Here is a 16310-nt window from a genome sequence, read left to right on the forward strand (position 1 = left end):
GGCACCTTTCCTCTAAAACCTTCTGGCGTCGTTTCCGGCAGAAATCGAGATCCAGCTCCGCTTGGACGAGACCATGGAAATTGACTTCTGAGGCTTCTTTTTTTTTTTTTGAATCAAATGTTTGCATTGTGACGACGGAAAACGCCTCCTGGTTCGGAACTGAACTTGGCGGTCGAGACATCAGATTCGATTTCGGTTTTGAGCCCCTTCGAGTCAGAGTTTATTTTACGGCCCTTTGTTTTTCCTTGTATTAGTCTGGAAAATAGGAGATTTATTAAAAACTTACCCCAAAGAAGAAGAATCCCTTTCCGAGTTGCCGGGTGACGACGGGCGACACCTTGAGGGTCGCCGTGGAGCCAAAATGCAGATACTCGCACGACTAATGCCTGCGGCTTCTCTTGATACCACAACTTTTGTACAAAAATAAACAACAAAACTCTTTTTTTTTTTTTAAAAAACAATTTTAATTAAAAAAAACGGAATAAAAAAAAAAAAAAACTACTGGTTCAACTGAGTCATACAGGACCTGGACCTGGAGGGGTCGGTCAGTCCAGGGGCCTTCAGGTGTGAGTAGGGGGGATCCTCCTCCAGAGTCCCCCGCAGAGGCAGTTCTTTATCCAGCGCTGCTCCCACTGCTTCATGGCGTTGGTCTTGTTGGGCGAACGAAGCATGGTGACGCAGCCGCACCTGAACACAAGCGCATTTATCGCTCACGTCCTGCTCGAGCCGAAGCCAGAACCCGATGTCCTGATGAGAGGAACTCCGGAGTCGCCCTCGCCGAGCGAGCCGCTAGCTTTATCGATTCCGTTTTGAAAAAGCGGCGAGTCAGCTGCGAGGAAGAAGACCGGCTCACCTGGTGCACGCCTTGCTCTCCTCGGTCGGACAGACGCCCATGTGGACGCAACGCAGGTTGTCCATCTTCTGCGATCCGGGCCCCCTGGAGACAAACGCACCCGGTCGGTGACTTGCGCCCCTGTCGGGCCGACCGCCGTCGCGGAGCAGCTTCCGTTACCTGGTGAAGACGTCCAGCGGCGCGGCGCCGTGGCCGGGTAGCATCAGGGACTTTCCGAACTGCAACCTGAGCGGGTGTTTGCCCTGCAGCTTCACGATGACGCCATCGTTGACGGGCAGCCAGTCCATGCCGGGGACCAGCAGCTGGCTGGGCAGCAGGCAGCACTCGTCGATCAGGCTCTCGTCGGGGTCCTGGGGAGGTCCGTCATCCCGGGCTGACGGAGGAAGGGAGGAGGTCGTCGGAGTCACGACCGCTTTGCCCGGAGGGGGGAAAGGGGAGCGAAGGGGTTCTTACAGCAGAGCCACAGCTTGGTGAGCAGGCGGAACAGCAGCTGCATGCTGTCCTGGTTGTCGGAGGTGGCGGTGAAGGTCGGCAGGCAGCCGGCTTTCAGCAGACCCCAGATCCGGATCATCACTAGCATCTCGCGCAGCATCCCCAGGGACGCCCCGTCCCGCATGAAGCCGAAGCCGGGCCGGACCATGGAGCCCTACGGACACAAGCCGCGGTCACAATCCCACGGGTTCTCGGAGGTTCTCCTCAGAAGGTACCGTCGTTCATCTGGACACAAACCTACGCTGCTGCGATCGTGCAGCTTTTTAAATGGACGTGCTAATATTTGGTTTGCCGCTAGCTCCCACATCAACAGCCCGCAGCACGGGCGGGCTATTATTTTGCCTGGCGGGCCACACTTCTTATTTAATTTTTATCCGCGGGCCCTTTAGGTATCATGTTGAACATAATGAAAATTGAAATGTAATTTTTTTATTCCAGCTTTAAAGTCATTAGTGATCATGTAAATGTACAGACTATTTTGTTTGTGATCGTCCATACAAAATGGAGCAAAAGGAAAAAAATAAGGAGTTTGTAAATTCAATATTGATTGAAAATACTATACTAAAATATTCAAAGAAAATTGTTTGTCAGGCCAGACAAAAAGGGGGAAAAGCCCAAAGGAGACGACAAAGAGCAGGACATTAGCGTTAGCTTAGTTTACCCATTAGCATGGGATCACCTGGTTGGGCAGGTTGGCCAGAAGGTAGAGGACGAAGTCTCCCACCCACTGGATGAGCTGCTGCAGAGACTGCAGGGGGGGCCCGTCCAACACGAACTCCTCCGTCTTCAGGTTGATCATCACCTTGTCGATGTCTGCGGACACGGCGGCGTTTTAGCGAAGAGCGAAACACCGGCCCGGCTACGGGGGCGGGAGCGTCTCACCTGTGTCGATGTTCTTGGAGCAGATCTCGCTCAGGCGGTCGCCGGGACTCTTGTCGGGCGTGTTGAGGACGTGAGGCCTCAGCAGGGACTTCAGCGTGGAGCTGATGGCGATGAGGAGCAGCTTGGCGTGGAAGTCGCAGGCGCGGGCCGCCGTCGCCGTCGACAGTTTGCACAGGGAGGCTTTCACCGCCACGATCCTCTTCGCCAGAACCTGAAGACACGGGATTTAAAAACACGCTTCTCGGCCGTTCCCCTCGGCTTTGGACGCGAACCCCTCCGACCTGCTGCAGCTCCTGGTTCTGCCTCATGTACTCCTCGTGCAGCTTCTCCACCAGGTTGTGGACCATGCTGGGCTGCACGTGCAGCAGGACGTCCCACCAGTCGTAGCCCGTCACCATGCAGTACTCCAGCAGGAACAGCAGGTGGCGCAGCGTGGTGTTCATCTCCAGCACCTGACCCATGGACGGCGACACGCGCAGCATGTGCAGCTGCCGGGACGAGAACCTCCGTGTTAGGGGCCCATCGTTGCCACGGCAACGCTGTATTAAAGCAGTGGACCCTCACTTTTCGCGGGAGTTACGTTCCAAGACCCCCACGCGGAAAAGTGAATTTCCGCGACATGATGATTTTGACTGTATTTACAGATATTTTAACCCCCGACGAACCTCACTCGACCTTTACCGACCTCTCGGAAACTGTTATCAACCCCAAATCGACTGGATTACTAGTCCCGCACACTCATACAGTACACTAAACTCTTTTGGATAATCGTACATACAATAAAGATTGAAATACTCCACATTGAAAATACTTTGCTGTGCCGAAACCTGAAGGATGAATTTGCTGTGCAGTAGTTATGGCGATTTAACATCATATAAGTTTTATCTTTTGAGCAATAAACAGCATCTTCCTGCTACGCTTGGGGTCTTTACCAGACTTCTGAGTAGATGCTGGGCGTTTAGGAAGTATCGCGGAGTTCGCGATGCTTGGTATCCGTGTTTAACAAAGGAGATCTTGTATTTTATTTATGGTATAAAATGAATTTTTGTTGAATTTTACTATATCGCAGTGATCCCTCGCTATAACGTGGTTTACTTTTCACGGTTTCGCTACTTGACGGATTAGCATGGTGCATTGTGTTCTGCATTCTGATTGGCTAAAAAGTCACTCCGCTTCTTCTCTACCTGTGCGTCAATAACGATGCAGTTTAATATGTACACGTACGTAAAACAGCTTGCCAAGTTTACATGACGTACGTGCAAATTCTCTCGCGATTTCGAGTTTCTCTAAAACCCATAATGTTGACAAAACGCTCTGGAGCGACAAAAGGAAGATGCTATCTATCGCAGATAAAGTTAAACTTCTGGACATGCTAAGGGAAGCTAAAAGCTACGCGGCTGTAGGTCGGCATTACGAAATGAATGAATCTTCCGTTCGTTCCATAAAGAAGGAAGAAAAAAACATAAGGACGACAGCAGCGATAAGTTTCGCAGCAGCAATAAGGTCGCGGTGGTCGGCGCTAATCTCCGCAATTTGAAGCCTTCTGTTCACATTGATGATTAAAATTATCATTTGACAGTACAGTACAGAAGTTATTTGTTGAAAACAACGTTTCTAAAGTACAGTACTTTTATTTGTGAAACAAATGATTGAGCCTGTAAAATGATTTGTTCTTTCTTTTCAATGTATAATAGAGTATTTAATTGTATAATAATTAAAAAAAAAAAAAAAAAAAGGTTTCTACTTCACAGATTTTGCCTATCATGGGTTCTTTTTGGAACGAAACCCCGCCAAAAACAAGGGTTTACTGTATTTACTGTTTCTTTGAAAACCGTCAAATGTAAAATGATTTGTTCTTTCTTTTCAATGTATAATAGAGTATTTAATTGTATAATAATTAAAAAAAAAAAAAAAAAAGGTTTCTACTTCACAGATTTTGCCTATCATGGGTTCTTTTTGGAACGTAAACCCCGCCAAAAACAAGGGTTTACTGTATTTACTGTTTCTTTGAAAACCGTCAAATGCTGCAAAAAGGAACGATAACTCGCGAGAGGCGAATTACAATCCGCGAAGCAGCGAGGGTCCACTGTACATCTGCGTGCGTCACCTTGCCGTGGTTGTCGACCCCGGCCAGAGCCAGCGAGGTCCAGGAGAACTGCAGGGTTTTGAAGTAGATGCCGGGGCCTCCGGTCCTCTGCCGTTTGATGGCGCCGTCCTCGCCGGACCGCTGGCCGGGGCCGGCGGCGGCCGAGGAGCCGTAGAAGACGCCCATCGTGTGGAGGGAGAGGCGGTGGAGGATCTGGATGCTGCCGTCGTGGAAGGCCAGGGCCAGACCTGAGGGAGAACCTCCAGGGTCAGGACGGGGAAGGGGGGAAAAAAATCGGGCGGCGCCACTAAGCCGAGGTCGCTCGGGTCTCTCACCCAGACCGGGGCAGAACTTGGTGTCCGTCGCCACCCTCAGGTCCGTGTTGGAGATGGAGATGGGCAGCTTGGGCAGGGCGACGGCCGACACCCTCTCCAGGTCGTTGGTCGTCGTCAGGATCCTCCACTTCAGGATGGTGGGCTGCTTCTCCCCGACTGTCCGGGGTCAAACACGGGTCAGCAGTAGCGGTGTAAAAAAAAATCGATATATCGATATATCGCATGGACACGTCCGCAAGAGTATCGATCCATGTATGCATTTTACCCGTCTATGTTTACTCTGCTCGTGGTTAAAAAAAAAAATCGTATCGAATCGAATCGCGGGGCCTTTTTAAGTATCGAAAAAAAAATCGAATCGACGGAATCGTTGCTCACCGACTGGAGATCGATGCTGGAAGATGTTGTTGACAGGAAGTCCCTCCTTCCTCAGCGACCAGCACTCGACGATGCTGCCGTTCTGATTGGACGCGCACAGCAGGACCTGCGGCGCACGGTTCACGACAGCCGATCAGAGGCCGCCGTGGTTCTTTCCTCCGGTTGTGGCGGTATTTTGGCGGTCGTGGCGATCCGTCCGGTTACCTGTTCCGAGTTCTCCGGCGTCAGGAACTTGAGGTGTGTGACGGCGGGGTACTTCTCCCTCCTGAGGGGGTCGGTGGTGCAGCGCAGGAACAGCGAGGGCAGGAGCTCCGTGTCGATGCGACACTTCTCGCTCACCACGCTCACGACCACCTGGACGCGGAGGTCAGAGGTCAGCTTTTCATCAGGTCAGAAGTCACCGAAATATTTCTCACCTTGTAGAACTGGACGGGGGAGGAGCTGCTGCCGTCGCTCGCCGCCACCACGATGTTCCCGCCTCCGGTGAAGGCGATGTCGGCCAGCGCCACGCGTCCCCTCAGCCTGCACAGGCTCTCGCTCGCCGTGAGCAGGGCGCCGCCCGGCTTCAGCAGCGACACGGTGACCAGGCCGCTCACCGTCACCGCCATCCAGCCCTCCATCGGCTTCCCGCCGAACAACGTGAGCGACGGGCAGAACTTCACCCGCGAGAACTTCTCCCCGAAGTTGGTGGAACCCGACTGAAAGAAAAAACGGCGTGAGATACGGCTCGTTGACGGACGGTCACGCGCGGGGACGTTTAGTCGGTCACCATCTCGACGTGCAGCGCCAGTTTGACGCCGTTGTGCAGCCAACTCAGGGCCACGATGGGGTCGCCGTCCAGGGAGGAGGACAGAACGCTCTCCCAGCTGTTCACCAGGTGGTCCGACATGGACCAGCATTTTATCTGCCCGTCGCCGTCGGCGGACAAGAGCCGCGAACCTGGAGGCGAGAACGCACATTGGACCGGGGAAGTGAAAGTAAAAACGCTCGTCTGATACAACATCTCACCCGATTGGTCCCACTCCAGACAGGAAATGACCTCGGTGTGCCCCGAGTTGATGGAGTAAACATCCCATGGGTGCTCCGTGTCGATGATGTGGATCATGTGACTGACATCTGAAACAGACGAGACGGTTAAACGGCGGATCTGACACAGGGGTGACCACCTGACGCTCGTGGTCGTACCTTTGTCCTCGTGGTCGTTTTTTAGGTCCGTGGTGAAGGCCACCAGGTTCCTACATGACCAGGAGCTGACCAGCGGGATGGATGGACAGTGCGTGCTCTTTGGACGTTTCTCCCACTCGCACACGTACGCCAGCTCCATGTCCTGACACGGAGGAAGACGGCGGCGGCGGCGGCGGCGGCAGCCCTGGGATTAAACCGCAAGCGGCGGATTCAGGAACTGAAGGAGAATTTGGGATGAGAGGAGGAACTTCAGCATCATAACATCATAACAGCCATCATAACATCTGACAGGACCTGGATCACAGATACTACCTAATTTAATTTAAAGCGATGCTGCTGAACACCATGAATGAGATTCTACTCGGTTTCAACAATTTTCTGATCATTTCTTTCGCATTTTACAGATGAACAAAAAAAAAACAAAAACAGTCAATGCTTTCATGCATCTGCAGATATAAAATAAACATTTGACCCACCGCCGCGGCGAATACAAACGGAGGTCCGTGTCGGGAAATCGATTATAGAATAAAAATAATTAACAACGGAGGTTTCTGGTGGAGAAAACAAAATCATACCCGAGAGTTTTAACCTTGTTTTCTTCTGTGTTTGTCAAAAAGCAACAACGCAGAGTAGCTCTGAGCTGTCGGCTAACGCTAACATTAGCTTACCCCGCTCCAGCTTCCGGTCTGGTAAGGCTAAATAAAAAAAATATGTATAAATTAAAGTAAAAATCTGTGCTTCTAAAATAATAATTGTCTGGTTAAAGTTAAGTCTTTAATTGGTGTGCTCTTTTCAATTAACGCGGAACGAAATTCAAACATACGTAAGCCGCGGCTTCTTCTTCGTTGGTCTTAATGAGCGGCTGCCACCCGGGAAGAGGCTCACTAGCGCCACCTAGTGGCCGCCTTGCGAACTGACGCTCAAACCTGCAATGGAGTCCTGCAAGTCACAACAATGCATCTCTTGATACAAACAAATCATTAGAAAATACCAAAAGGAAATATTTAAAAAAATAATAAGACGAAGAAACGGCCAGTCAAAACTAATATAATTTTTGATTTTCAGTCCCATCTTCAGCAACGACACACAAAACAATTCTGTAGCGAGTCACACATGTTGGTGTTTATGTTGATGTTTGTTTTCTGTGTGATTTTGGGGTTGATGATGCGATGTGGTTTGAGGGTGCAATGAATTCTGTTTTCGTTTTTTTTTTTAATAGAGCAGGAACAGTTAGTTATATTGCAGGCTCCTGTGGCGTGGCCGTTGCCAACAACAGCTACTCCTCATTTAACAGACGTTTTACCATCACCCAGGTGTTTCCATACCTAAAACGCTACATCAGGAAACAAAGCGCAAATGTCGTAACATTGTCAGCATGCCAGAGCAAAGGGATAAAAATCTACAAAACTATGTGTATGTACATGTCATTTATATCAGGGGTGCGTGTCACAGTCTGCACAGCGGATAGTGACAGTGTGTGCTGACACGAGATGATAGAAACCCCGTATTCTGTTGACGATGTAATCCAAATGGAGGAGGTAATGATCCGGCACAGGTGTTTGCGTGTGAGATGTTTAGAGGATTAATGTGTTGAGCAGAGTGATGGCTTACACCTCCATCCTGCAGGGGAGGGGGATTAGATGATGTGAAGGATCTGCAAGGCAGAGTGCAGGTCCAGGACGGAGGGCACTGGATTTATCGCGAATCCGCGCCGAGCAGCCGAAGAGTTTCACCTACCTCCAGCCTACTACGATCGATGGTTACCATAGCGACCGTCCCACGGTGTTGTCCTCGCAAGTGTTTGAGGCCTGCAGGAAGGTGTGTCTGATGCTGATGATGATGATGATGAGGATGGTGATGAAGCTCAGACTGCGGGAGTCTGTTGGCATCCAGTCAGAGCCTTCCCTTCAGCTTCATCCTCCATGCAAACAATGAATACTGATCGGGTCACTCACACACACACACACACACACACACACACACACACACATACGCACACACATACACAGGTTTCTTCAATGATAAATCACTTCACACACAAATATTTCTGGTCCCTGTTTCCATGGCAACACAGTGCTGTTGGAAAGCCTCTGGGAAGCGGAGAGCAGATTATTGTGCGTATGTGTGTGTGTGTGTGTGTGTGTTGTTGTCCTTCAGTGTGTGTGTTGTTTGTCTTTGTGTAACTTCATTGGGAAAGTTTTTCTTCCGCGCCAAATATGGTTTTAGATGGTCCACACAACTGCCAAACAACAGACGTGTGTGTGTGTGTCTGTGTTTGTGTGTGTGTGTATGGGTGGGTGGGTTTAAGCTTATTATCAACACTGTTGCCATGGAAACTGCAAAATAAGCCCGAAGGTGTGTTGTTTTTTTTTTTTTTTTGTTTGCTCAACTTCTTTGTGAGGAGCAAAAAGATAAAGGATATTTTAACATGTGTATATGTGTGTGTGTGTGTGTGTGTGTGTGTGTGTGTGTGTGAAGAGGCCATGCAATATAGGGGTAATTAACTCCCTATTTCTCACACACAGTAACCCGATGGGTTTAGCTCATATCATTGGTCGAAACTATATGTGTGTGTGTGTGTGTGTGTGTGTGAGATCAATGCAATGCTAACATGGCTAGCATGTAGCCGCCATGTGAAAAGTCCTGTTCTTATTTCTTCTTCTCCGTCGGACTTTGCAAGCACGGATTGAAATCTCAGACCAGAGGCGAAACCCGGGAGGGGAAAAAAAAAAGATTTATTTTTACATCCGATGAGACGACCTCAGAGCATGCAGCTTCATCACCCTCCTCTTCCTCATCACCATCAAGGCGTGTTTTGATCACCGCGCCGCCTGCATCTTCATCACGCTTTCACATCTCCGGTCACAGAAGCTCAGAAGACGAAACACTGACATGCAGCGACGACACACACACGCACACACACACACACACACACACACAGACACACAAAACATCAGCGCCGTCAGGACGTCCCGATCCCGATAAGTTGCCCCCCCCATGTTGTTCATATATTGTGCTTTTAGTTTCAAAGTAAGGCTTTATTTTGAAAGGTAGGCCTCTTCCTTGAACCTGCGCGCGTGGAGGTTTTTGTAAACGTTCTCCTGCTCTAATAGAACCAGCGCCGTTTTGCGCCTCATGGCCGTTTCCCTGCGCTGCGCGTCGGCCGCCATGTCGTGCGGCGGCGGCGGCGGCATGGCCAGGTCCGGCGAGGCGGAGCGGCGCGGCCGGAAGCTGCTGCCCCGGGCGGCGAGGTCGCCCCGGTGGAGGCTGTTGAGGTCGTAGGCTTCCCGCCGGTCGCTCCCGCCGGACAACCACTCGTACGAACTGTCATTGGCTGTGAGGGGCGGAGCTTGAGGAGGGGGAGGCACTTGGACCACGGGGTGGTGGGGCGCGTGGGCGTCCACCGTGACGATCCCCGACACGTCCGACACGGGGCGATAGCGCGGCGAATCGGCGGCCGAGGAGGAGACGGAGCAGACGGAGGTGCTCTCGGACGACCTCTCGCCGGAGGAGGAGGACAGGAGGCCCTGCTGCTTGGACATGGCGATGACGTGCATGAGTCTCGGCTGGCCGGCGCCGCCGCGCCCCGACGCGTCACCGGTCGTCTTCTCCCGGATGGCTAACCATTTAGCGCGGGTCAGCGCGCTCTTGGGCGACACGGGCGGCGGTCCGGCTTCGGGGATCTGCGGGGGGCGAGGGATCGCCACCGCCTTGGCGCCTCCCGGAGGCGGCGTCGGGTTCCGGTTTGCCCCCGATCTGTTGCCCTGCAGCGCCGGGGGGTAGATTAGCCCCGGGGGCCCCCTGCCCTCCGACCCCGCCGACCCTTCTTCTGAACCGTCCTCGCTGGTTTCGCGCTCCTCGTGGCCCCTCATTTCCGTGGACCTCTGCTTCCACTCGGACACCAGCTGCTGCGAGCGGACCGGGTCCATCGGAACCTGGACGGCTTTCAGTCGGCGCTGCTGTTGCTGCAAGGGCGGCGGCCCCGGGTCCCCCGGGCCCTCTCCGGCTCCCGTGACGTTCATGCTAGCGCGCGGAAGCGTGTTACTGAATGTCAACATGGTCTCCTTCCCCATGGGGCTCCTGGGCGCAAGCAGCTCCACGTCCACGCTCGCCCTTTTCAGGCTCCCCATGGAGCCCGACTCGCGCTGCAGGGGCCGCGTGGGGCCAGGGGCCTCCGCGATTTCGTCGTTGCTCTCGGATGCGGAGGCCGGGCCCTTGTTGTAGACGGACTCGTGTCCTCGCTCTGTTAGCGCTCGGAGAGGGTCCTCCTTCGGGGGTGGAGGAGGCGGGGCCATGGCCACGCTATCCGACGACTTGAAATTGGCCACCGCGTGAAAAGCCTGCGGAGGAACCGGACGTCAACAAGATGTCTGCGACTCTCGGCGCGCGTCGACTAGCGGCTGTTAGCCTTCTCTATTAGCACGATAGCAGCGTTAGCGGACGTCATCATCCACTGACCAGGTAGGCGGCGATGAAGGCGCCGATGAGGAAGCCCACGTAGACGTCGACGGGGTGGCTGCGGTGCTGCGTGATCTGAGTCAGGCCGGTCAGCACCGCCGCGATGGCGAAGGCGAACACCAGGACGGGCTTCAGCAACTTGGTGCTGTCCGAGATGGTGGAGTTGAAGTACATCTGGAGACGAGAGAGGGGCGGTCAGAGGAGAACCAGAGTCCGACCAATCGGTGCTCGGATGGGTCCTGACCGGGTTTCACCATAACTTTAACATCCAATTTAATGTTCACATCTCGTTGTTCCTCTCGGAAGCTCTGGTGTCGGCTTCTTTCGGATTGGCTGCCTGCTATCACAAGTAAACCGACTATCGATTGACCTTCCTGGGTTTCGCTCTTCTTTTCTCCTGAATTTTTCGACTCCTGAGTTCCATCCAGATCATGTGATGCTCTTCTGTTGCGGATTGACGGGACATTGAGAAGTTTGGTCTTAATGTTAGCGGGATGGGCTTAAATTGTAGCCCCCTTCACTGCTGGGCTTGGTTTGTCCCTTTCGGTCCACTCGTGTTCTGGTGCTACCCGTAAGTGACCCTGCAACCATAGTGCGCAAACGATGACCCTGACAGTGGGCATTCTTAAAGTTGGGGGAAGGGGGCTTCCATCCCAATAGGGAGGCCCTGCAAGAGCTTGCAACCCCAATAGTGACCTCACATTGAGCCTGCGGTGACCCCGACATTGGGTGGACACAAACTTAGGGGGAGGGTCTTAAGCTTATGCCCCTCGGCTTCACTACCAGACTTTTTTTAGCCTCTTCCGGTCCACTAATGTTCTACAACAGCCCGTTGATGAACCCCCGTCAGAACCTGCAAACCCCAGTGAGCCACTGATGACCCTGATACGGGTGGTCTTAAAGTTAGGGGGTGGGCTTAGCTTAGCCACTCCCCTTCACTACCGAACTTGTTTTGTCCCTTTCGGTCCACTAATGTTCTAAACCGGTCTGCTAGTGACCGCCTGCCTGAACCTGCAACCCCTAGTGAGCCAGGTGGTGACCCCAACATTGACCCCAACAAGTTTAGTCCCTCCCCTTCAATAAAATTAGGGTGAGGGGCTAACATTTAGCCCATCTCCTTCACTACCGGACTTGTATTTCCCTCTCAGTCCACTAATGTCCTAAACCAGTGACTCCAACATTGGACAGACTGGAAGTTAGAGGGACTAAACAAGTCCAGCAGTGGAGGGAGGGGTTGTAGTTTAAAGTTTAGCCCCTCCCCTTCAATAAAATTAGGGTGAGGGGCTAACATTTAGCCCATCTCCTTCACTGCCAGACTTTTTTTTAGCCCCTTTCGGTCCACTAATGTTCCAACAGCTTGTTAGTGACCCCCTACCGGAAACTGCAAACCCCAGAGAGCCGGTGATTACCCTGACACGGGTGATCTAAAAGTTAGGGTGAGGGGCTAACATTTAGCCCATCTCCTTCACTGCCAGACTTTTTTTAGCCCCTTTCGGTCCACTAATGTTCCAACAGCTTGTTAGTGACCCTCTGCCAAAAACTGCAAACCCCAGTGATCCAGTAGTGACCCCAACATTGACCCAGCCACCCCGCCACCACAGCAACCCCCGGAAACGTGAACTTACAGAAACGTAGACAGCAGCGAAGGCTGACAGCGTTGCATGCTGGGAAGGGAAGGTTTTCCTGTCCAAGAAAACAAACCCGGCGAAGAGACCATAAGTACCGGGAGCGCTCGTTCGATCGCTCCCGTCGCGTTTGTCGCGGCTACCTGGCGACCATGATGGCGTGCTGGTCGTGTCCGGCGCAGATGTCGGCAGTGATGTAGGGGTTGGTGTCGCAGGAGACGCCCGGCTGGGTGTAGTTGGGCTGGCAGACGGTGAGGAAGAAAGGGGCGTGGTAACCCGTCGACAGCTGGATGATGTCGGTGACCAGCGCCGTCGCGCAAAGTCCGAACACGTGCACGCCTGCACACAAGGATCACGGACGACATCAACCCCACGTCACGGCTTCCCGGCGGCGTTCCAAACCGGCGTCGGCGTACCCACGAAGCGCACCGTCCTCCGCAGGAAGGAGTTGAAGTTGCAACCTCCGGCGTTGATGCTCCTCTCCGAGCGCCGAAGCTGCTGCCGCGATTGGACGCCGTAGAGGAAACCCTCCCCGAGCATGATCTGACGGGACGAAAAACCACGGTTGTGACCCCGACGGCGACGGGATCGCCACGGCGACGGGAAGGGGGTCGGACTCACCGAGGCCGCCGGTCCGGCGAAGGCCAGGCTGAGGAGCATCAGCAAGGGGATCAGCTCGTCGCCGCCGTCCACGTACGGCATGCTGAGGCGCCGGTCGTGGCAACGGAACCCCACGTGAGCCGGACGCACCACGTCCGTCAGCTCCAGGAAGTACAGCGACACCATGGAGGACGCCACGATCGGCAGCTGCGGACGGAAAACGTCAACGTCGGGAAGTCGGATTTTTTCCGTTTTTTTTTTTTTTTTTTTTCCCCGATCGGGACGCCGTCCGGTAACCGGTTTCCGTGGCGACGCCGCATCCGGTAAGTTTTTTTTTTTCCGTTTTTTTTTTTTTCCCCGATCGGGACGCCGTCCGGTAACCGGTTTCCGTGGCGACGCCGCATCCGGCAGGTTTTTTTTTTTCGTTTTTTTTTTTTTACCCGAACGGGACGCCGTCCGGTAACTGGTTTCCGTGGCGACGCCGCATCCGGCAGGTTTTTTTTTTCGTTTTTTTTTTTTTTTTCCCCGATCGGGACGCCATCCGGTAACCGGTTTCCGTGGCGACGCCGCATCCGGTAGGTTTTTTTTTTTTCGTTTTTTTTTTTTTCCCCGATCAGGATGCCGTCCGGTAACCGGTTTCCATGGCGACGCCGCATCCGGTAGGTTTCTTTTTTTTAGTTTTTTTTTCCCCGATTGGGACGCCGTCCGGTAACCGGTTTCCGTGGCGACACCGCATCCAGTAGGTTTTTTTTTTCGTTTTTTTTTTTCCCTGAACGGGACGCCGTCCGGTAACCGGTTTCCGTGGCGACGCCGCGTCCGGCAGGTTTTTTTTTTTCGTTTTTTTTTTTTTTTCCCCGAACGGGACGCCGTCCGGTAACCGGTTTCCGTGGCGACGCCGCATCCGGCAGGTTTTTTTTTTTTTTTTTTTCCGCGGTTTTCGAAAGAGCTTATTTTGGAATCGGTCTTCGGACGTCGGTCGTCATGGAAACGCGATATGATTTTTATTCTGATATCAATTTTGAAACTAATTGATCCATAAAAGATATGTTGGTTATTTCTCGTTTTGAACGATCTTCCACGCGGAGACGGACAAGATCTTCTCGCTGTTACCATGGAAACACTGCGTGTACGTGTGTGTGTGTGTGTGTGTGTGTGTGTGTGTGTGTCTTTCACCTCCACAAAGTAGAAGCAAGGCAGCAGCGTCAAACTGTCCTTCGCCGGTTTCTTCTTCATCTTGTCTGGAGAATCCATCATCATCATCATCATCTTCGTCCTGGTGGAGTCACACACACACACACACACACACACACACACACGGCTGTTATTGTTACTGTTGTTTTGGTTTTTTTCTCCATTAAATTAAAGTTGATTCCAGAGCATCAAGAGGAACCAGAAGCACCAGGAAGATTTTATTTGCCGATCAGATTCGACAGGATCTTCACTTTGGAGAACCTGCAGGAGAACCTTCACGCCTGGAGACCGAACCTACCCGAGATCAGACCCGAGCCCTGGTCCAGGTCTCCAAACGTTGGTCCTGCATTCACAGCTCTCCTTCACCTGGAATCAGGATGTCCAAGATTGAAGATGATCTTCTTGTTTGGACAACCAGAAGAAACCAAAGATGATCTTCTTGGACCACCAGGAAAAAACGAAGACGATCTTCAGGCTTTAACCATTAGGAGAAACCAGAGACGATCTTCTGCTTGGACCATCAGAAGAAACCTGATCTTCTGCTGGTGAAGAAACCAAAGAAAATCTACTTGGACCGCTGGAAAAAACGAAGATGATCTTCAAGCTTTGACCATCAGGAGAAACCGGAGACAATCATCTCCCTGGACCACCTGAAGAAACCTGATCTTCTGCTTGGACCACCAGAAGAAACCAAAGATAACCAACTTGGACCATGAGAAAAAAATCGAAGACGATTTTCAAGCTTTGACCATCAGGAGAAACCAAAGATGATCTTCTCCCTGGACCACCAGACGAGACCTGATCTTCTCCCTGGACCACCAGAAGAAACCAAAGATAACCAACTTGGACCATGAGAAAAAAATCGAAGACGATTTTCAAGCTTTGACCATCAGGAGAAACCAAAGATGATCTTCTGCTTGGACCACCAAAAGAAACCTGATAACCATTAGTTGGACCACCAGGAGAAACCTGATCTTCTGGTGGTGAAGAAACCTAAGATAACCAACTTGGACCACCAGAAAAAATCGAAGACGATCTCCAAGCTTTGACCATCAGGAGAAACCAGAGACGATCTTCTGCCTGGACCACCAGACGAGACCTGATCCTCTCCCTGGACCACCAGAAGAAACCTGGTCTTTTGCTTGGACCACCAGAAGAAACCAAAGAAAATCTACTTGGACCACCGGAAAAAAAACAAAGACAATCCTCTGCATGGACCACCGGAAGAAACCAAAGATGATCTGGACCACCAGAAAAAACGAAGATGATCTTCAAGCTTTAACCATCAGGAGAAACCCGAGATCTTCTACTTGGACCACCAGAAGAAACCTGATCTTCTCCCTGGACCACCAGGAACCTCCCTGTGCTCCCCACCCACCGCCTCCATCAGCCCCAGACCTTCAGGGAGGCACGACCTTCACGGACCTCCGTCGCCGCGGCGACAAGGTCCACAGAAGACAGAGATGTCAATCAAGCAGGATGGATGCTGTCATTATGGGATGTCCTCCACCTCCATCCATCACTGACAACCAGCAGAAGATCTCGACGGCTGCAAGGAGACCCGACTACACGGAATGCAGTGTGTGTGTGCGTGTGTGTGTGTGTGTGTGTGTGTGTGTTCTCCCCCGCGCACGCGCACCGCAGGGACCGCAGTCTTTGTGTCTCGCGGAAAAAAAAAAAAAAAAAAACGCCGGTTCTCACCTCATGCGCGCGCGTCCCTTCCTCGGTGCGGGATGCGGGGCGGCGGACGTGCGGGATGCGTGCGGCGGTGCGTGCGGGTGCTGCGGCCGCGCGTTAGGTTTCCGCACGGCGTGCGCGTCAGGTGCGCGCGCGCGAGGTGTCAGGTGGCCGTCTGGCTCCGCCCCCCGCCCCCCCCCTCCCGCGTGATCGATGAGTTCGACGCGACCACGTGACACCCCCGAGTCACGTTTTCGTGCCGGTGACGTCACCGACGCGGGTTCGAAGCCCCGCCCACTCGCCCGCCCGCCAGGGGGCGCAGCGAGGAGAATTAGTGCTAATTGTTATTATTATTATTATTATTATTATTATTAATTATCACTAGGGGCGGATTCTTGTTGAAAATCTTCTTGTCGTGGTAAATAAACTTGATGTTCTTTATTTGAAGATGTTTCCGAGAGGTTTCTTCACCTCTCATGACCATATTTTCCAAATATAGCGGATATATTTGGAAAGTATATTTAAAAAACAATATAAGAGTTATATTCAGA

The 16310-nt window shown here is 52.4% G+C and overlaps 2 protein-coding genes across 3 annotated transcripts; both read right to left on the reverse strand.

Moving 5' to 3' along the window:
• Positions 1-439: 439 nt before the first annotated feature.
• On the reverse strand, positions 440-7062 carry med16 (mediator complex subunit 16). Its single transcript, XM_086140356.1, has 16 exons — positions 6784-7062; positions 6209-6425; positions 6032-6139; positions 5793-5962; positions 5440-5721; positions 5228-5377; positions 5024-5129; positions 4649-4804; positions 4335-4561; positions 2509-2715; positions 2228-2438; positions 2025-2158; positions 1307-1499; positions 1013-1226; positions 854-937; positions 440-687 (listed from the first exon to the last, which is right to left on the reverse strand). Exons 2-16 carry the CDS (start codon positions 6345-6347, stop codon positions 561-563), a joined length of 2508 nt encoding a protein of 835 aa, XP_085996482.1. The 5' UTR covers positions 6348-6425; positions 6784-7062; the 3' UTR covers positions 440-560.
• Positions 7063-9225: 2163 nt separating this feature from the next.
• Positions 9226-15920, reverse strand: plppr3b (phospholipid phosphatase related 3b). 2 transcript variants are annotated; one of them, XM_086171699.1, is made up of 8 exons: positions 15784-15920; positions 14065-14164; positions 12913-13098; positions 12708-12834; positions 12435-12630; positions 12292-12349; positions 10667-10840; positions 9226-10548 (listed from the first exon to the last, which is right to left on the reverse strand). In XM_086171699.1, the coding sequence occupies exons 1-8, from the start codon at positions 15786-15788 to the stop codon at positions 9247-9249; spliced, it is 2148 nt and encodes a 715-aa protein (XP_086027825.1). In that variant the 5' UTR covers positions 15789-15920; the 3' UTR covers positions 9226-9246. The 2 variants fall into 2 exon arrangements, with proteins under 2 accessions (XP_086027825.1, XP_086028177.1); XM_086172051.1 differs by lacking the exon at positions 15784-15920 and adding an exon at positions 14381-14854.
• Between the last annotated feature and the right edge of the window lie 390 nt (positions 15921-16310).

This window comes from Fistularia commersonii, chromosome 1 (assembly GCF_037954325.1).
Source record: "Fistularia commersonii isolate RoL2024-O1a breed Wild chromosome 1, RoL_Fcom_v1.0, whole genome shotgun sequence".
NCBI classification, from domain to species: domain Eukaryota; kingdom Metazoa; phylum Chordata; class Actinopteri; order Syngnathiformes; family Fistulariidae; genus Fistularia; species Fistularia commersonii.

Excerpts from the sequence above, each read along its gene's own strand:
- med16 (XM_086140356.1), bottom strand. The coding sequence starts at position 6,347 with ATGGAGCTGGCGTACGTGTGCGAGTGGGAGAAACGTCCAAAGAGCACG. Across the intron at positions 5,378-5,439 it reads CCCCCGTCCAGTTCTACAAG|GTGGTCGTGAGCGTGGTGAG; the intron begins GTGAGAAATATT and ends CTCCGCGTCCAG. Across the intron at positions 4,805-5,023 it reads CCAGCATCGATCTCCAGTCG|TCGGGGAGAAGCAGCCCACC; the intron begins GTGAGCAACGAT and ends GACCCCGGACAG.
- plppr3b (XM_086171699.1), bottom strand. Across the intron at positions 13,099-14,064 it reads CTTGCTTCTACTTTGTGGAG|CTGCCGATCGTGGCGTCCTC; the intron begins GTGAAAGACACA and ends TTCCGTCCGCAG. Across the intron at positions 10,549-10,666 it reads CCTTCATCGCCGCCTACCTG|GCTTTTCACGCGGTGGCCAA; the intron begins GTCAGTGGATGA and ends GTTCCTCCGCAG.